The 19,800-nt window shown below is 42.5% G+C and overlaps 3 protein-coding genes across 5 annotated transcripts; 1 reads left to right on the forward strand and 2 right to left on the reverse strand.

Annotated features, from left to right (window-relative positions):
* The first annotated feature begins 327 nt into the window (after positions 1-327).
* LOC310814289 (uncharacterized protein) lies at positions 328-5,090 on the forward strand. Its single transcript, XM_083683608.1, has 14 exons — positions 328-608; positions 855-974; positions 1,202-1,321; positions 1,478-1,597; positions 2,024-2,146; positions 2,425-2,507; positions 2,666-2,791; positions 2,893-2,938; positions 3,049-3,182; positions 3,282-3,413; positions 3,590-3,704; positions 3,855-3,989; positions 4,185-4,310; positions 4,489-5,090. The coding sequence occupies exons 1-14, from the start codon at positions 410-412 to the stop codon at positions 4,650-4,652; spliced, it is 1,743 nt and encodes a 580-aa protein (XP_083539734.1). The 5' UTR covers positions 328-409; the 3' UTR covers positions 4,653-5,090.
* Positions 4,681-11,847, reverse strand: map7a (microtubule-associated protein 7a). Of its 3 annotated transcripts, none has more exons than XM_083683602.1 (15): positions 11,126-11,847; positions 10,233-10,337; positions 9,929-10,003; positions 9,632-9,795; positions 9,281-9,383; positions 8,964-9,080; positions 8,526-8,665; positions 8,249-8,364; positions 7,747-7,985; positions 7,431-7,596; positions 7,117-7,291; positions 6,730-6,831; positions 6,381-6,431; positions 6,011-6,239; positions 4,681-5,868 (listed from the first exon to the last, which is right to left on the reverse strand). In XM_083683602.1, exons 1-15 carry the CDS (start codon positions 11,238-11,240, stop codon positions 5,861-5,863), a joined length of 1,905 nt encoding a protein of 634 aa, XP_083539728.1. In that variant the 5' UTR covers positions 11,241-11,847; the 3' UTR covers positions 4,681-5,860. The 3 variants fall into 3 exon arrangements, with proteins under 3 accessions (XP_083539728.1, XP_083539727.1, XP_083539729.1); XM_083683601.1 differs by having other exon boundaries at positions 4,681-5,871; XM_083683603.1 differs by lacking the exon at positions 8,964-9,080 and having other exon boundaries at positions 4,681-5,871.
* A 538-nt stretch (positions 11,848-12,385) lies between these two features.
* LOC310813929 (pre-mRNA-splicing regulator WTAP-like) lies at positions 12,386-16,533 on the reverse strand. Its single transcript, XM_083683118.1, has 8 exons — positions 16,392-16,533; positions 15,870-15,912; positions 15,708-15,763; positions 15,425-15,483; positions 15,083-15,210; positions 14,763-14,941; positions 13,489-13,643; positions 12,386-13,264 (listed from the first exon to the last, which is right to left on the reverse strand). The coding sequence occupies exons 2-8, from the start codon at positions 15,894-15,896 to the stop codon at positions 12,750-12,752; spliced, it is 1,119 nt and encodes a 372-aa protein (XP_083539244.1). The 5' UTR covers positions 15,897-15,912; positions 16,392-16,533; the 3' UTR covers positions 12,386-12,749.
* Between the last annotated feature and the right edge of the window lie 3,267 nt (positions 16,534-19,800).

Here is a 19,800-nt window from a genome sequence, read left to right on the forward strand (position 1 = left end):
TACAATGTAACCTTTTTTTGATCAGCCAGGGACAACAATGTTTCCAGGGGGGAAGTATTTGGAAGTGTGTCCACAACATTGAGAGAGACACTGAGGTCATTATTCCTCAGTGTATTTTTGAGGAGCTTGCTGTGCAAATATATTAAATGCAATCAATCACTGTATTTGTTAATAATACAGCATCTGAGTAATGTTTAATTTAATCTAGAAATCACTGAATGACACAAAAAAGAACATAACGTGCCCTGGGCGGGTATGTCACGTGGTACTGTATGTACCTTACAGGTTAGGTTCACATTTTTCAACAGGTGTCTTTGTTCTCTGAGAGCAGATGGCGGTGATGCGCAACACAGATAGCTTCTTGACATGCAACAATACTGTTGCTGCTTAGATTTAACACTGTTTGAAGATGGCCTCTGGACTTTGCGAAAAATGTGCACAGTTGCTCAAGGACTTCGTTGCACTTGTGAAAACTCTGTCCGCTGAGCTTGGAAAGAAGATAAAGGACTGTGTAAAAGCCCTGTCCCGGTGTTGCTGTCTGAGAAGAACAACTCCATCTGCGGAGACGTCCTCGGAGGCCCGTGCATTATTAGATCACCTGGACACAGGTAATCTGGTTGAAAATGCACATTTGGGAATCAATGATCATAATTAATTATGTATTCATAGGTTGTTCATAAATTGTTATTATGATTTGTAGAAGTATATTATTTGTCCCTGACTGGCAGTATCCCCCAACAATACCATTTGACACATAAGTATTATGTTTGTGAATAGACCAGGCCACAGTTGTGCTTTGATTGTTACAACGCAACATATTTCAATGTAATGTTAATCTCATGATGTTTTCCCAGGCCAGGAAACCCCTCTGCTTACCCCAGAATGTCTGCAAGCGTTGACCACTTTAGCAGCATCAGAAAACCATGACCTACAAGGCTCTGCAGCCATGTATTACCTACACATCAGTCAACAATGTAAGTGCCATTTAGAGAGGTTCATTAGAACATTCATATTGGCAACATTGTTTGCCCTGCAGGTTCCATCAGCATATCTCCATTGTTGTAGTGATGGTAACGGTTATGTGACCAGTATTATGCAAATGTCAAGAGAAGTGGACACAGGGACATATGAGAGGGATAGTAATGGAGTCATTTGTTATGTGAAGGCAACACATTGATCGCCTCTCAATGTTTTGTTTCAGTGGAGTCTCCTTTACCTGTTGCTTTCCTGGAACCATACACTGCCCTGCTTCTATCAAATGATCTGAAGGTGCAGAGGACCACCTCCCTGTCTTTGGTCAATCTGCTAGTAAAGGATAATGGTAAGACTTTCTCCCTCAGTGACTTCTCTGAGATTTCTGGAAATAATTGTTGTGTCACAGCAATATTTGGTGGCATTTGTAGAGTTTAAGTCTCATGAACAGACACACACACACACTGTGTTGGCCACAGTATAACATCGGTGTACTGTTTTTCAGTGTGTAAAGAGCTGGTGATAGAGATGGGAATGCTGGTGCCTATTCTAGAGATGTTCCAGTCTGGGGATCCCACTATCCAGTGTAACTCCTGTGCATGCATTGCCATACTGGCCTCCTCAGGTATGTGGGGGGTTATGGGTTCATCAGGTTAACACATCTGTGGAAATCAGTGATATAACTAATTTCATACATTTGTTGGCCTTACAAATTGTTGGTTTTGTCACACCATGTATTGAGCAGAAAGTCCCAGTCCTTTGCATGTTTGCAATATAGTACTTAGGATCAGACTTTTCTCTCTGAATACTGATGTAGTCTGAGAGAGAAATCAAGCATACATTACACAATGTATGAGGTTGTGCTGAAAGATAAACACCATTCTGGCTGATTCATGATGACATGGTGAAAGGCAATGTTCCATGACCTTTGTCAGATCTGTGCTTAGCCAAAATTCCTGTACAATCTCCCAGAAATAACATAACTTCAGTTCTCTGAACGGACATGAAACTTAATCTCCAGTTGCTTTGTCATTGTCTCACTTTCATTCAGAATTAAACAGAGAAGCTATTGTGTCTGCTGATGGGGTTATACCATTGTTGGTGTTGGCTAAGTCTTATGACCCTCGGGTCCAGCAAAATGCAGTTTGGGCCCTCTTAAACCTCACACAATCTGGTAGGTTTTCACAGTTGAGCACACCTGAATGCTTGAACACTAAGGTTGTTGATGTTGCTGTGTTGATTTATTATAACAAACATGGTTGGAGTTCACTGAACACGTTAGTTGGCTATGAGAGCTTGTTTGTTGACATTTTTTCTTAAGTGATGCGTATCAGTGTTCAAGCTAGCACTGACTATACATTCTTGTGTCTAATTCATCAAGACATGTTTTTCTTTCTGGCGATTATGTCCTTTGTCATTTCACCAGCACCCACTGCTCCTCTTGTTCCCTAGAGAGCTCAATGAAGGTCTTATGTCAAGAGGGAGGTATTCCCATCCTGGCGCTTCTCTTGCAGTCCTCCGCTGCTGATATTCAGGTAGAAGTGGCGCTTCACATCTTCTGTAGTTCAGTTGTGAAATGATGAAATGCACAATTACAAAGAGTATTAATGTGCTTTTGTACTCATGGAAATAAATAAAACAAACATTGCAGATATTTGTTATATTAATATCCAAAATTCTGTCTGAACTTTAGTTCCACAGCTGCTCTGCTCTGAGCAACATCGCCGCTGTCCAGGAGCATCATCCAAGGATGCTTGGCATTGGAGACCATTTTCTGTTGAAGTCTCTGCTCGCGCTCATGTCTTCATCAGTGCAGAAGGTAATGGCTGCTCTTAGGTGTAACTGACTGAATGTTTACCTTACACAAATGGCCCTCTATGTAATCCTGAAATGTAATTCATATCCTTTGTTTATTTCCAGAACTCATCCCAAGCTTGCAGATGCCTCAAAAACCTGTCAAGGAATGGTAATCAAAACCACTAGGTTTACATGTATACAAGATACAAAGGTCACACTCATTCAGTGTTTTTAGGCACGTTCAGTGCACTAGGTATGTTTATATTATGCTGTCTCTAGTTCTGACCCAGGAGCAGCTGATGGAACTGGACTGTGTGTTGCCTCTGAAAGTCCTGCTGTGCTCCCCTGCCCTCCCTGTGTGTGAGTCTGCGATCACACTGCTGTCTGAGATGTCTACACACCAGCCCAACAAAGTGAGACCTTTCACAATATTGATGGTGGTGATTATGGTCATCTTTATTATCATAAACTGGATTGATCATGTTCACTGTATTAATTATCTTGTGTTCCAGGAGACCCTGGTGAATGAGGGTGTTTTACAGGTCATAGGGCAGCTGCTCCTCAGACACAGATGCAGCTCTGTCATCATGAACCACAGTGCTGCCACCATCACCAACCTGTGCAGCAGCAGTACCGGCCAGCAGGTACTAATGATACAAGTAATGATGTCATGTTGGTCGTTCTCTCATACACCAGAGTAACCGTCTCTGTGGTCCACATGGCCTTCACATCATGACCAACTTGGCCATAGGGAGTGTTATTGGGAGCAATGTACCATGCTGTAATTCATGTGTTCATGTGATTAACCCTTGTTGTTTAGTCTGTGATAGAGAGTGAGTGTCTAACAGGACTTCTCCAGGCCCTTGTGACAAGTGTCACCTCAGAAGAGACCTTACTGTGCGTGACGCTGTGTTTGCGTCATTTGACAAGTTGGGGTGAGAATCCTGGATATGATTATGAATATAAACAGTCATTTATGTGGCTGAAGCAACTCATTCCTGACAGATCTTAGACTATCATAGCAGTGTAGCCCCAAAAGGGTTATGAAAAAATAATCTATTGTGACTTCTGTCTTCTTTTCTCAGACTCACTCCGGCCTCATTTGGCCACAAAAATGACCCCTCAACAAGTCTCAAGTCTAGTGATGTTTTCTGGACAAATGGAAAATCCAGAGCTGTCGTATCATTCTGCTTCAATCATCAGCAAACTAGATATGGATGGTAATGTGAATGTATTTTGGTTTATATCCAAATGTATTGTGTGTGTGATTACACAAGACACAAATGGTACAAATGGTTGGCAGTATAATTCTAGCATATTATATTTATCCCAAGAATGCTATTTAGGCCTATACGTGTAAGTAAAGTTTTCAAATCCTCATACGTGCTATAACCATGTTACTGTTTATAACAAAGGGCCAGTCATCCAATTACTGCAACCTCACTCTGCTGCCATCTCGGAATATTTACTGATGTTCCTCAAGAACCAGGAAGTGAGATTCCAGCAACTTGGCATTGCCACATTATGCAACCTCAACAAAGGTTTGTTGTGGTTTTGTAACCACACCTCTGCCAGTCACAATTACAATGCAAAAACAGTAGGTATATCAGTCAATAACCAGATAATAACATTTTAGTCATTTATCCAGAGTGACTAAAAAAAATAAAAGCAGATAGTTTTCACCTAGTCTGTTGTGGGGTATCTGGGGTGACCCTGCAGGTGGAGAGTTTCCAGCTGTGATGAGTGGGGGTGTGCTGGAGGAGCAGCTGCAGAGGGTGCATGCGCAGACGGAGCAAACCAGGCAGCTACTGCAGATGATTCAGCCGCCTTCCTCCCCCTGCTCTCTGGAGCCCTCCAAACATAACACAGACAATCCCTACTGAGATGTCTGTAAGTGTTCCAGGTTATGTGCTTATCTGACATTACGTTTGAATGTTATTGTATGTCTTGACTTATGTTTGTGATAGAAGTGTTTTGTTTTTACTCCATCGATTCCATGTTTTTTTTTTTTTTCTATTTTTGTGGGGGGTGGGGGTTCTCCTTTTGTGAAGGCATCCGTGTTGAACTAATCAACTGTAAAAAGGACAACACACTCTAGTCTTTTATAAGGTTTAATCAATCAAGGTGTATTATATTCAAGTTTTCATACAGGTTGACGGCTTTTACAGTATTGACACTACGTTATTTTATACAAGGACAGGAGTGGACAGTGAGGATACAAGCGATAATCATACCAGAAAACTGATCAAACAGATATAACAGTGCAAGGGTGTTATTTTTGTATACTTTTATGTTTTAATAAATTGGCTTTGTACAGACTCTTTCATTTGTTTCCTAAAATGATTGCACACAGTAAAGAAATGGCAAAGTACTTTGCAAGTGGTCAACAACAAGTGACTATTGTACTGTAAAACAAGGACCACAAAAGAACGTTACTCTTTTGGAACCTAGGTCCATAGCAGCTTTGAAAAATATAGCTAGATTACATTTCACAAAAATAAGGAAAGTAAGACAGAAAGTGGTTTTCTTTCGAACTCAAAAACTGAACTCTTTAGTTCTGAAACAAGCACAAGTGCACAGTCACAACTACCCTAATCCACAACGGTATACCTGTGGAAGGAAAAGTGCTCACATAGCAGCATTGTCAGGAATAAGCTTAGCTAAGCGCATGGCTAAATACACCAGCTGTGACTGTGAAATGGTCAGCCAAAACAGTATTTCAAAGTTTAAAGAGAGAAAATACATCTTTCTACAATTCATATACTGTATCTGCCACCATACTAAACTCACTTAGAACTGCTATCACTTACCTACAGCTGAGGCTCCTCAGTTGTTATTACAGTAACACTGAGCAAATGAATTCCCCTGTCTAGTGTTGCAGATATCACATGCCGTGCCTCTGTCTGGATAGGGTGATAATAATGATGTCTTCCTCCAAAATATAAAAGCATCCAGGGAATATGAGTGCGTGTTTGTTTTCACATGCTCAAAGTGCAGGGCAGGAAAATGGCTGCAGTAATTTCTGTGTCGCAGAAGGGAATCACGGCTGTGGAAACATCTTGGGTGGTTTGTCTCCCCCTCTGTTCAATGCTCAGATGACTTCTGAAGAGGATGTGATAGACAGACAAAAGGAGGGAAAAGAAAATGAGATGAAGTACATGTTCACAATCCTGTTGAGACACTTTAGCTGTGCAATCAGCACATTCATTATGGGTTATATCTGTGGATGACCTAGTCTCACCTGCTCGTTGATGGGTCTGGATCTCCTCCATGCCTGTGAGAGTTCTCAGGGATCTGCGCTCTTTGAAGGCCACAACAGGCACCATGTCCTCCACCCCAGTCAAGCTTAGCTTTGACGGCTTGGTCCCCACTGGCAGCTTGATCATCTCTTCAGAAGTGCCATTCTGAACAGGCTGCGTATTTTCCTTTGGTTGGGGTTCCTTTTCAGAGGTTCCGTTTTGGACAGATTTCTGTATGACAAAATGTAATACATTTGGTGAAGGCCAGGACAAGCTCTGTTTTAACTTAAGATGGTAAAAAACTGTACCAGAAGCAAAACAACTAAGTGCTTGAGGGCAATGTACTCTTCTAAGCTAAGCGATTGTTCTTACCTTATCAGCTGGATCAGTCCTTCTGGTTCTCCTCATGATCTCCTCCAGTCGCTGAAAAAAAGGAAAAATCTCTGTGAAAAGTTTTGTGCTTTGGTTTGAACTATTAAATGAAACTAATTGATCTATTTTCATCATAACTGACTTCCACTGCACAGAGAGCCCCCAGTTCTACACCACAAAGTCCCCAAAGACACCCTTAACAATATCAAGCTAAAACATTCAGTTAAACATTAAAAGTGTCAGGCACATTACTACTTCTGAAATTTGACCTTATTATCCCTCACCTTATTGCACCTAGTGTGCAACTAGTGTTAACATCTCTACCTCTACACCCCCCCCCCCCCCTCACCTTTTTCCTCTCCTGGCGTGCCGCTTCCTCCTTCTGGAAGAGCTTCTCCCTCTCCTGCTTCAGCTGCTCTGCCTTCTCCTGCTGACGCGCCAGCTCCTCTCTCTAGAAAGGAAAGCTGCATTACTGAGACTGACTCACAGATAAATATAAATGGACAATCCAAAAAGGTGAAAGCCCTGTGCATAGCCATGCAACTTCTTCAAGATGATGATTCCAGCAGAAATACCTCAGTATGATATCCTAAAATAGCATAGATAAATCATACACTTCAGGAATGAACAATATTAAATTAAAAATCAAGATTTATATCTAAGGTCGGTCATGGTCATTCAAGTATGCTATTTTTGGATATTAAATGGACAATGTTGGTCTCGAGGGCCTCTTCACCTGTTTCTGGAGGAGTGCAGCCTCCTCCATCACCTTGCGGGCCCTCTCTGCCTCTACGAGTTTGCGCTGCTCCTCCTCCTCCCTCCTCTTCCTCTCCTCCACCAGATGCTGGGCCGCGGCCTCCTGCTGTGCTCGCTCCTCTGATCTCCTGCGCTCCAATTCCTCTCTGCCTCGTCTGTGGTGCCACATGCGACAATAACACAATAACACATATCACCATGCAAACGTAATTGTGAATTTTCATTTTTCACAGCAGCTGAGTACCCCATTAAAAAGAGGGGGGAGAACATTGTGATGCCCTCTCTCCTACGTACCTCTGTATCTCCTCTCTCCGCAGGCGTTCCTCCTCCTCTCTCTCTCTCTGCAGGCGGGCTTGCCTTCTTTTCTCGGCCAGGAGGCGTGAGGCCTCCTCTGGGTCTGTGGTGCCAGCTGAGGGCCTGTTCATGGCTCCAGGAGCGGAGGGGGCTATGTGGAGGGATCCTGGTGATGGACAATAAATGTACAGTAAATGTACAGTAGAACAATGTTAAATACACACACACACACTCAATACACACACAGAACAATAAAATACATCAGACTTATTTTTTTGCTGAAATACCAGCAAAATGTATGTGTGTATTATAGTACCTTGCTCATTCTCGTCAGTTCTATATGTGGCTGCTGTCTGGGGTTCTGGAATGTTCAGGAATGGTTTGACTGACATGTTCTGCTCCATCTCCTCTTGGTAGCATGCAGCAGATGTCCTCATTGGTCGAGCGTTACTCGGAGAGAGGGTGTAGCTGGAGGGGGTGGCATCCTCCTCAGGGACTGTGGCAAGCTCCAACTGCTTTGGTGGGGGGGGTCTGAAGACAGCTTTGCTATGGGTCCTAAGGAGAAGGAGAGGACTTTTGACTTGTGTTTACTGTTTAGACCAGTAAACAAATAACAAATCTGTTCACAGGACTTTTAAGTAATATAAAAAAATAAAAATTGGCACTATTGTCAGATATGCAATATGCACATAAATGAACAGAATGTATAATAATATAAATGTTTGAAAAAGATGTAGTACATAAATAAGTTGTAGCAACCTCCACACAATACCAAACACACAATACACAGCAAACCCACCCTCAACACAGTCACCTACCGTTCTGGTGAAGGCGCTGCTGTTCTGCTCTGTGGAGCTGTGGCTGGCCTCACTCTCATATCAGCAGGGGGTGTTTGAGGAGGCCTAGTGATCCAGATCTTCTGTCCTACTTTGATCTTGATCACAAATCAACAGATATTTACAGGTGATTAGAACTCACCTATCCTCTTACTGTAGTAAACACCGGTACCCCACAGTTATAGTATGACAACAACTGCCATTAACAACACAGCGTACTGTGATAATGAGGAGTTGGAAGAAGTACAGTAGTAATTACCTGTGCCAGGTTGATGGCTGGACGGTTGGTCTTGCTGGGACTGGGCGAGGCGGCTGCCCTGTGGTTGTCTGTGCCAGAGCGGTGCTGGGGTTTGTGAGGGGTGGTGGTGGTGGTGGCGGCATTCATGGAGTGGCATGAAACTGAACGGCGACAAACATGGACAACTGAACCAGAGTCGTGTCGTTGTCATGGAGCAATGGAGGAGTGTGCGTAAGTGGGGGAGACAGTGAAAACATGTGTAGCGAGGAATGGTTAAGAGGAAGAGAGGGGATGAAGCACAGAGTTAGTAGGTCATTTCCTTCGATGAGTCAGGCATGAGTACTGAGCTGTGTTCATGTATATGGTGGGTCAAAAATACATTTATATGTATTTGGTCACAATTGCTATAATCTAAATGTTTGTACTTTTTTATTCCATAGGCCTATCAAGAGTAGCTACCTTCTTTTCCTGACTGACAACCAGCACTCTTGCTCCTGGCCAGATAGGAGCATGTGGGAGTCAGGAGGCGACTGACCAAGCTCTTCTCCCATGGACTCAGGGGTAAGCGGCGTGGAGCTAGTATGGGGCCAAGCACAGATGGATACAGTATGTCCAAACACACAGAAATAGAAAAGAAGCAAAATAGAGGCAAGCTAAGAAAGTTAGGGTTAAGAGAGAGTGCAGAGTGTTAAAACAAGCTTGGTGTTACAGGGGCTTAGAGAGATAAAAGAAAGTTACAAACAGATCAAATTAATGGCAAAACTACCAGTATTTACCAGTGTTCTTGTTGAGCTTCCTTCCTCTGGAGCTCTGGCTGAGCCTCTGCTTGGCCCTCTGGCTCTTCTCCAGGGTCTTGCGCACCACAGATTCATATCGCTCCTTCACCCCAAGAACACAATAACCAGTCAGTGACAGTTATAGTGTCACTTGGTCATCCTAAGTACAACGTTTTCAAAATCCTAAACATTGCTGAACTTCGGATAAAACACAACATGAGAGCAGTATCTCATTTCTGAAATGACTTTCTTTCTACCTGTCAAGTGGGAAAAGCTGTAAAGCATATGGATGCACAAAACTGACACCTGAAATCAACTGATTTATGCAAAACCAAAGGGTCACAAACTCACTGTCTCCTCCTTGAGCCTCTGCCTTCGCTTCTCCTCAACGGCAGTGCGCCTCCTCTCCTCCTTCACCCTCTGTTCCAGGAGCCTCCTCTTGCGCTCCTCCAGCTGCTTCTCATAGTAGCGTCTGGCCCGCTCCTCTCGCTCCAACCAGCCAAGCTCTCGTGAAACTGCGAACAAACTGTTGGACTTAGCCACCAAAACACCTACGTGAGTCAAGCAGCTCAAAACAGCGTGACGTAATAAGCGACCAACACTGAATGGGGTCATCGGTCATCAGTCATAGTGTAGGGAGTGACATACCAAGCAGTTTCTCCTGCTGCTCCCTCCGCTCTCGCACCAGCTTCAGTCTCTCATCAACGTTGAGTGAAGGTGGCCCTGGAGAACGACATAAAACAGTACGCACTATTTCGTTAGGATGTTTAACACTTGTAGCAATAGTGATCATGGAAAGGACTACAGAAAAAAAGGGCTTTGTAGAATAAAGGGTGTCATGAACATGCCACGATGGCAACTAAGAATGCCAGCCAACCAAACCCCATGATGGCTGCCCCCTGAAAGGACAAGTACGACCCCAGGCAGAGAGAGAGAGAGAGATGATTCAGACCTGCTGTGTTTCCAGCATTGTTTGTGTTGCTGATCTGGGCTGACTTCGTGGAAGAAGGGACTGCTCTCCTCTTCTCTGAATTTGGCTTCACATCATTGCCTGCATCTGAAATGAAAGAAAAAGGAGAACTATAACAGACATTAGCCATGTCAGAAGAAAAGACAGTGGTTGTTCTAGGTGCTGATAGCTTTAGGCAAGGGGTTAGCTGCACATAAAAGACCTATTATGATGTGTAAGTGCCTGTGAGGGATGGAGAAAATGCCAGCACCTGATCCGTCTGCATGGAGATGACTAAAACAAACAGCAAATGAAGACAGGGATAGAAACATAGAAATGATTCACAGAAGGGTAAAATAATTGTATTTGATAACGCAACAGAGGAATTGGTAGGTACTTGTTGATAAAAGAGGTATGATGAGCACATGCTCTCTCATAATAATGGTAGCAAGACAAAAACAATCTCTCTTAACATCTTATGTTATGTAAGTAGTGACCATCAATGTCTCCTGCTGAATCAGGCCTATCACGAGCACTCATGTTTATAATAGCAATGATAGGGTAGGGTGATGTCATTACTAAACTGCTTTTTGTTTACAGTTACACAATGGCAATAAAGAATATGAGGAATCTACTCACAAATATGAGGTCATTCAAATCTATATGAGCCATGCATTTGTCATAATCATGCTCAAATCATCCTGAAATGACTGATGATATGCATTTGTCATAATCATGCTCAAATCATCCTGAAATGACTGATGCTATAGCAGAGAAGATGTATTGCTATACCATTCCCATGGCCTAGATTCATAGAGCATACCCCCACAGGGAAAGGCTGCCTCTGGTTCAGATAGCCTGTCTATGAATGTCAACCCCTTAGCAAAGCTACCGACCTCCCTGTCTCCTGGATCCGCTCCCCTTCCTCTGGTTGTCTTTGTTGACAGTAGGTAGCCCCTGTGATGTCGTTGTCCTGCTGGGGGTCTCCCTCTGGTTCTTCTGCACGGCCATGCTAGGCACTAAAAGCCTGGCGCACCAGTGCTCTGGCACAGAACACAATCCTCCTCCTCCTCCTCCTCCTTTTGTGTTTCTAGTTCAAGAAGCCTGTACGTCCTGGTCCTCTGTGGTCACAGCGCAGCTCTCACCGACCGCCTCTCACTTCAGCTGCTTGCTCCTCTGTGCATTTCAGCAAAATAGAAGAGAAAACCCTGTGGGTTAAACTGAGAGAGCAGCTGACTTGCTCTGGTGCAATCCTGGTTGTATCATGCATCCAGTGGAGGGGAGAGAGCAGAATGCAATGTTACACACATTATCCAAATCAGAGGAGGAAATGCATATTCCTCTACAGGCTTTCCAATCCTCTACAGGCTTTCCAATCCTCTACAGGCTTTCCAAGCCTGACAGACAAGGACATTGCACTTAGAGCTTCATCTCCTTTGCTCAGTCGCAGCTGAAATGGTTACTTCCCTTTTAAATGTCCTCACAGACCCTTGAGTGCTGCTCTCCTTTGCTGCCGGTCACGTTCCTGCAGTTCTGTCTCTTTAAATCCCCCCACCACGCTCCATGCTGGATGCAAACAGCCAACGGGATGTGGAATTTTCAGTGCAGAAAAAAACAGGGCAGGCAAAACAGGCAATCAGTCCTTGTGAATGGTTGCCAGGACGACAGTGGTACAGTACAGTATTCAACAGAATGAAATGATGAACATTAACTCGCCCTGATGCACTCACTGTCCTCAATAGAGATATGAGGTGGGCAAGGATGGATATTTTTACCCACAATCCCACAATGCTCCTCTTTAGGTGACTCAACAACATGGCCACTAGATGGAGGTGTTTCCTTATGGCTAGTGGGCTCAATGACAGACATCTTCTCTCCTCTTGATATCTCTGGCTGAAATGTCCTTATTACACTTACATTCTCTCACATTATTAGTCAGCATTAACCTCATCACAAGGGTCTACATCAATTATTTTGGTCAACCCAGACACCCACCACCTGTTCAGGCAGTTTGTCATGGAAATAGCTGAGCTGCACAAGTGGTATTTTGCAGCAAATACAAATAAGCAGCGCTATCTAATATCTACGACAGATTTTCCATTCAAAGTAAGATCATGACATTAAAAAAAAAAAAAAAAAAACTTTTATTGTCTCGGACAAACACGTACAAATTTAGCATACCACGTTTTTGTAAACTGCGCACCTATCTTCACAATAAATGGGAAAAATCATAATCAAGTTCAGAACCAAAAATAAGCAGCACTTGACAACTTGTTACACTAAAACAATTAAAACAATGACATTGCTTGGTTGTTATCATCATACAGTCATATGTGACAAACTTAGACAATGTCCTCACTGTATCATAGACAATCTAGAAGAATGTATGTGTCATCACTGAATATGATCCTACTCAGTGATATTTTCTCTACATGGGGGATACATAACATGTCCACTGTATCCTACACACCATTGGGCATGATTGCTATCCATGTCTTTACACAGCTTAATCAATTGAGCCTAAACTGTAACATTCAATCCATTCTGGGCATGGCATGCACCCCCAGTTCTCCTGCCCTTCCCACTCAGTGTCCTGTCCTCCTGCAGATCTTGGTTTGAGTCTGTGTCAATGGAGTGTTGTGTAAGGGAGGTCTCACTACCAGTGGGGGAGTCTACTGTTTCATAGCCCTCGCTAAGCTGGTTCATGTCCACAGAGTGGTTCGAGTTGGAGAGTTTTGTGTCTGCGCCAGCGGAGGGGGATGGTAAGGAATCCTGCTCTATGTTGTCTGTCTCTTTAGAGGGGCCATGGCCTGCTGCTGTCCTATGAATGGGGCTTGTGTTGCCTGGCCCGTTGACCACCCCCCTCTCACAGTCTCTTTTGGACACAGGCACTGTGTGGCTCTGGGCTGCGTTGCTTGCGACTGAGGACTGGGACAGCTGCTGGCGGGCCTCCCTCAGCTGCTGCTGGAGAACCAGGATGGTGCTCTGCATGCCCTCCACCTCCTCGTCCAGTTGGATGATGAAGTCGTTCAACTCTGTACAAACCAAAGAGACGCAAACATCAACATGGAGGAATGGCAAAGATACAGCATATAATGACAGCAGTACATTGTTTTGTAACACAGTAATCGGCATACACATCTTACTGTACACATTCAGCAAGTCTGTTTCAAAACAGAAAAAGGCAGAACAACAAAAGTTGGTAACTCCATCTGTATGATGCTCTTCCTATAAAGGGTTTGGAGAGCCTACTACTTACCATCCTGGCTGCTCTTGAGCTCCTCACTGTACTTCTTCTGCAGGGCCAGCTCAGCCTCCAGCTGGGCGATGCGTCCCTGGGAGATCTGCCTTCCCAGCTCCTGGTTCTCCTGAATCAGCATCCTGCACTTGGCCATCAGCTTCTTCCCCGTCTGGCTGCAAAAGGAGGCACGTTGGACATCAAATAATATATGCTACATGATAACATGATGAGTGACAGCAGTCACACGCTGGTTGGAGACCAAAGGAGACTATTCTGGCTTATTTAAGTCTTATAGCAGTGCCTAACTTCCATCATCTCAATGTCCTATATAGCATATTAGTCATATCAGGCAATCTACATTGTCTTTGTACTTTGCCTGATACGGAATTCTGTATTGAAATGGGATTACTCTAAGTGTTACTACTAATGTAATGCAATCTTGAATAAACACAACACAACACTGATTTGAATTTCAAACATCTGAATTTGCATTGTCTGATACAGTACCTTATGATTTTCACATTAAAAGCTAGAAACCATTGAACATAAGACTCTTATACTGTAGAACAAGGCTTTTAAATAAATGCCCATGGTAACCAAACTGAATTGGAAAGCGTTACATACGGCACACTGCTGTAAACTGAGGATGAAAAAAGTAGCAACATTTAGCAATTAATAAATGAAACAGTCATACCTGGACAACGCTCATATTACTGAAAAGATGACTCCTGTGTCAGCTCAACTTGAAGCAACCCCAGGGTCACTACAGAGACCAATGTCAATGTCTTTAGTGTTAATCAGAGTCTCTGGACTGGGCCTGTTAGGAGCTCCTCCATTTCAACTTTAACCTCAATATCTATATTCTATGTGGAATGGGGGATTTGATTTAGGAGACAGCAAGCTGTAGATTCTACACCTAGTAGTTCATCCTCAATGACTAACATTGTAACATCCCGATCAAACCACACAAAAGTATAGCAATGTTCCTAAAGGGGGATGATTTTGAAGGTTGAAAGTGACCATCTCTTCTGAGCAGTCCCGATTCCTTCATGTGCCTTAACAGGGTCAGAGCTGAAATCAGTTCACCTGACAGAGAGTCTATGACGGGTGACAAGTGCAGGGGAAGTGGGGCTGACCAGGTAAGGATATCTGTCTGATGATCTCTCTCTCTGTCTCTCTTACAGTCAGTTTTGAGTGCATTGAATTTCCTGCCTTCCCCACCATTTTGCATTCTTGCAGAGGAGAGTAGTCTGGCAAAGTCTTGGCTGGAGGATTATTTTGGTTTGCTTTACCTATCAGGTGTAAATTTCCAGGCACTGAGTTCATTTTGGGCTTGCTCCAGTTTGTCTTTAGACTCTTCCAGTTCACTCTTCACTTTCAGGAAAAACAGGTTGATGGCAGGGTCCACCATAGATGATCTCAGCTGGGCCACGTTGGGTTGCTGGACTTGCTTGAGATACTGGATCTGGGTCTGTGAAAATAATACAAACATGATGTCAATACTATGTTGTGTGTCACAATACAGTACTAAACAGGTGATGCTGGAGAGTCTGAGATGTGTTAACTTGTCACAAAATGTACTTATCACAGTGAATGACATGGCAATACTCACAGTGCACTCTTGCATTTCCTGCTCTTTTGTAGCCAGCCTCATGACCAGGATGTTCTCCCTCCGCGCCGCCTCTTGTTGTTGCTGTTTCAGTTTCTCCTCAGACTCCCTCAGGTTAGTTACATCATTCGCTGAGGAGTCCAAAACATACATTTCAAACAAATTCGGACACTACTGCACTATTCCGTGAGAAACGTTGCTGTTGTGTTAAGTATGCTGCACTAGATGTAGCCACAATGTTCAGATCTAGTATGCAGATATTTGAGAGACTGTTCTGTTCAGTCATGCATGTGTCATGTGTTTACACTTTAGAGTGGTAGGCCTACTGTACAATCTTATACTTACAATCTAAATCTGAGTATTTTGTCTCAAGCATCTGTATATAAGCTTCCTCCCGCTTCCACCTGAGGAAAGAAAGAGGATTTACAACTTCCTGTACAAAGCTGAACCAAGGACCATCAATGTCATCTCCACACTAAGTACAGAAAAGCTTTACGTACTACAGTAAGCTGCTATCAACCAGGCATACAATTGTATGTAACAAGCTCAGTGTTAGGCCTATCCATCAACTATGCATGTCACTTATATTGGTTAGATTCAGTAATGGTACTACATAGAAGCTAAATACCTTTCACAGAGTTCCTCCCTGGTTAGAGTCTTCAAATCAGATTCACTAAGGCGAGCCTGGGTGAGCATGAGATATAGATCAAAATAATGTTCTTGTGATTTTAGTGAGGTAACGGTTTGCAACATGGACGATAGTTCATGAGCAAGATAGTTCTCAACTCACCTTTTTAGACAACGGTTCTTCAGTCATTCTGGAATTTGGATGGCTAGGGAAATCAAAGTCAGAGCTGGGTTAATGGGGTCTGACTAATACCTGAAACGAACACATTTCATGTTCAACGTGAATGTTGTCACTTATATTAATTGATTAATAATCCTATCCTATGGTTAACCCTAACCCAAATAGAAATAATATTCATATTTAAACGTGATACTTTCGTTTGAGCGTGACAACGTTTCATGACCAGCAACGTCCCATGGACCCCCCCCCCCCATTAAGCTAGTTGGCAATAGACTGACCCCCACTAACATAGGGACTAATCTCAGACTGGTTTGCGGCGAGTCTAATATTGTCGAGATAAAATGTAAAACCATGTAATTTTCACAAAACAACTTGTTGATAACAAATGATAATTTAGCATACTAGCTAGCCACTAGTCGAGAGCCTAGAAGTAACGTTTAGCCACATTAGCATAGCTATCGCTAGCTAGATAGCATTGGCTAGCAACACTCTCTAGCTACTCACCTTCAGGCTTTTAAAGAGAACAATTGACTGCCAAGAAAATTATAGCAACATTTGACAGTTGGGCATAGGCAGTGGTCTTTTTGTCTGTGCAATCATCCAGGCTTTGGCAAGCAGCTTAGAGCGAGCCTTCTTCTTCTGCACCGCCGCCAAGGGAAAGCTGCAGAAAAGGAACTTGTGCATCACAACATGTGCGCGCACCCGGTGGCAGAAGAGAGTAACTCTCTTGTACGATGTTGAAAACATTTCTAATGTAGCCGAAAATTTCCTGGCAACCAGCTCTGTGTCTTTTCAGGAAAGTACATTTTCTACAAATGTTGCCAACCTTTTATTTATTTTCATCTGCTATGACTTAGCATAACTTTTCTTTTTACTTTTGGTCTGATCTTTGGCTCCCAAATGAGGGCGAAGGACCAGGATGACGTCAGAAAATGACTTGCTCTTCTCGGTCACTACTGTAGTGAGGGTTCAGGCGGTGAGTATGATGAGAACTCAGACACTCTTCTCCGCCAGAGCCTTTCTTCGCGGCAGTACTGCTCCTAGCTGTCACACAGAGTCATGGACTGGAACTCTTGTTTTATTGCACACAGTAAATTTCTTGTCAATATTTGCTATTTGTTTTTTATGTCCATGCACCAACCTCACCAAGTCAATTTCCTGTATGTGCAAATATACTTGGCCAAATAAAATAATTCTGATTCTGATTCAGAGAGATTATGATGCTACTACTTCCATGTCTACAATGTTAACACTTAAATCTTATCACTTTAGCTTGAATGTTTCTAGTTTGACATTACATTATGTGGGTCATTGGAGGACAATTGCTATTTAATGACCCAGACTAAAGCCACATATTAACATGAAGTCCAATAACAATGGACCATGTCCTTATGCCACTCACAAAGCCAGCCAGAGAGCCCCCCAGGAGTAAGAAATGTGTCATGGGTGACATATAACACCACAGTCATATGGTCTGCCTGCAGAGGCACTGGAGCACAAACAGATCACAATAACCAGCCGACAGCCAAGAATGGCCTTTGGACAGTACATGGGTAAGATTGCATGGTTGGTATCAAGTCATTCTGTGGTTCACCTTAGATGACACTGCGAAAGGTGTCATTTATAGGGTTGGGTTGCCTGCTCATGCATATTCATCTAAGTACCCTATATACTCACTAGCACAATGATACAAATAGTGTTAAGTTGTGGGAAATGCAATTTAGATATGTTTATGAATAACTGTCTTGAATAACTGTTTTTGCAGATATGTCACTTACATTTGAAAATGAAATATGTTATGTTAGTAAAGTAGATTTTGTTTTGGACTGTGGTTTAACACATTTTCTCAGCAGCAGAGTTTGTCTAGACATGTTCTTAAATTGCATTCATTAGGCGAACAGAAAGGAGAGAAACGGAAGAGGAGCTGGCATGGGACTTCAGTGTCAACTCCAGAATGTCCCCCGGTCTCCTCCTTAAGTACACATTAGGGAATGAGGTCAGTAATCTAAAGGACTGTGGTGGCGACAGAATAGGGGTGGTGACCTCCTTACAGGCGTCGATAGCAGGGACTACAGTTCATCTCCTCAACCTACGGTCCTGTATTGAATCATGTAATTAAGAGCAGAATCTCTCAACAGGATTGTCGTGTTAGTGTCACCATGGGTGTCACACATCTGATTCTTGTCCCCCACAACTTCACTGAATGAGCACACCAATGGTGGAATGAACACACTAATCATAGATGTGGGTAAAGAAACTGGATAGCAAAGGTTCTGATCAAATGAAGTTGTATGGTCTCTGAATGAATGATAATACACAACTGTATACTGTACATAATTACCCTCATTTACTTAAAGGTTTATACATGCACCTACTAGCACCACATAGCTACACGTTCAACTGACAGGGAGACCAGTCAATCCTTACCAAACATTAAGACTTCTGTAACACATTTTTTGCAGTAGATATTACGAAGACAAACCCAAATCAATTTCTTGTGGATGTGGGCGATGCCTTCGCATAATGAGGATGACACATGCAACACTACCTGGAGTGCTTGAATAATTGAAAACCTTGTTTCATCGGATACCAGCAACTTTAGACTTTGACGTATGGCTTACAGGCTGTATGTGTAATTGATGAGCTGATGAGTTGTGCTTTAGTTTTCAATAGCAGTTCTATTGAATACAAGATGCTAAAGCATGTTTCAACTCAGTATTAGAACAATGATCAATGCTTTTACTCTATGCCCATTTTAATAGGAAGTGGTGTGTTAGGATTTGTGATTGACTTGAATTATTTATTATTTAAAGTATAAACTTACTTGCATTATTTTCTCAGTAACCTTAATATGTTAAAATGAATGTTTAACCCAGATGAATTTGAAAACACAACACAATGGTTTTGGATGGAGGGCTTGACACCATTTGGTGGTGCATAATAAAGTCTGATGTGTCTACACTGAGCTCCCTAATAGAGCTCCCTAATTAATGATTTAAATAGGGACATTGTTCCAACTTGGATGCACTGACTTTTTGTTTACTTGCACGAAATTCTATCTCAGGAGGTATTACAATTTATTGATTAGCTTTCCTTTGTCCCATGCACACCTAAGCTCTCTGGTATGTTTTTTACGCTACGTAATGTCTGTGGTTCTCCCAGCTTACCTGTCTCAGTCCTCTTTGAAATTGCTCAGCCAAGCAATATAAGTTGTTGCCATCAGAAGCTTATTATGCTACAAGATCTAAAATGACCTTCAATTTCAGATATTCCTTTATACTGTGTATTTGTGTATTGTGTAACTATTTTTACATTATTTATTCAATGTTTATTAATTTTTCTTAGGCCATAATGTATAATAATAAATTAATTTCCAGTGTTAATTGTAATGCTTTTGGTTATGTAAAAAGAAGTTGGCCTAATGATTATTCTTCTCCACTTATCCCAGCTTTTGTCTCAATTATACATTTAGTTGTGAGCTTTGTACTAACATTTGTGGTCAAGCATTACTAAGTGTGGCTACATATTGTTGGTAGGATGGGACTTCTCACTCAATGTGAAGTTAATCGAGAATTCTAAAACAAAAGAACACAACATGGAAAGCAAACCCTAACCACTATTATTATCATCATCACTTGAATATTTAAAGCCAGTTAGGTTCATAGGATTTGTCTAAAGGTACTTTATACATTTTGAACATATTTAAAGTGTCCTATTAACTGTTGAAATGACTTGGCAGATCAGTCTTGTTAGCCTGTCTTACTTGGCAGATTGAGCTCACAGTGACGTCTCTCATCAGCCCCTAGTTATAGTTACCAGTCTTGGGTTCACTCATACACTATTCATTGGCATATCACATCACTCCAGCACAACTTCAGTCTTGGACAAACCAAGCTCTTTTTGTGCAACTTTA

The sequence above is a fragment of the Argentina silus genome, assembly GCF_951799395.1.
Source record: "Argentina silus genome assembly, chromosome: 13".
In the NCBI taxonomy this organism is placed as follows: Eukaryota; Metazoa; Chordata; class Actinopteri; order Argentiniformes; family Argentinidae; genus Argentina; species Argentina silus.

Excerpts from the sequence above, each read along its gene's own strand:
- LOC310814289 (XM_083683608.1), top strand. The coding sequence starts at position 410 with ATGGCCTCTGGACTTTGCGAAAAATGTGCACAGTTGCTCAAGGACTTC. Across the intron at positions 3,705-3,854 it reads GCGTCATTTGACAAGTTGGG|ACTCACTCCGGCCTCATTTG; the intron begins GTGAGAATCCTG and ends TTCTTTTCTCAG. Across the intron at positions 3,990-4,184 it reads CAGCAAACTAGATATGGATG|GGCCAGTCATCCAATTACTG; the intron begins GTAATGTGAATG and ends TTTATAACAAAG.
- map7a (XM_083683601.1), bottom strand. The coding sequence starts at position 11,240 with ATGGCCGTGCAGAAGAACCAGAGGGAGACCCCCAGCAGGACAACGACA. Across the intron at positions 10,338-11,125 it reads CGGATCCAGGAGACAGGGAG|ATGCAGGCAATGATGTGAAG; the intron begins GTCGGTAGCTTT and ends CTTTCATTTCAG. Across the intron at positions 9,796-9,928 it reads GCAGCAGGAGAAACTGCTTG|TTTCACGAGAGCTTGGCTGG; the intron begins GTATGTCACTCC and ends GTTTGTTCGCAG.
- LOC310813929 (XM_083683118.1), bottom strand. The coding sequence starts at position 15,896 with ATGACTGAAGAACCGTTGTCTAAAAAG. Across the intron at positions 15,484-15,707 it reads AGGGAGGAACTCTGTGAAAG|GTGGAAGCGGGAGGAAGCTT; the intron begins GTATTTAGCTTC and ends TTCTTTCCTCAG. Across the intron at positions 13,265-13,488 it reads GCTCAAGAGCAGCCAGGATG|AGTTGAACGACTTCATCATC; the intron begins GTAAGTAGTAGG and ends TGGTTTGTACAG.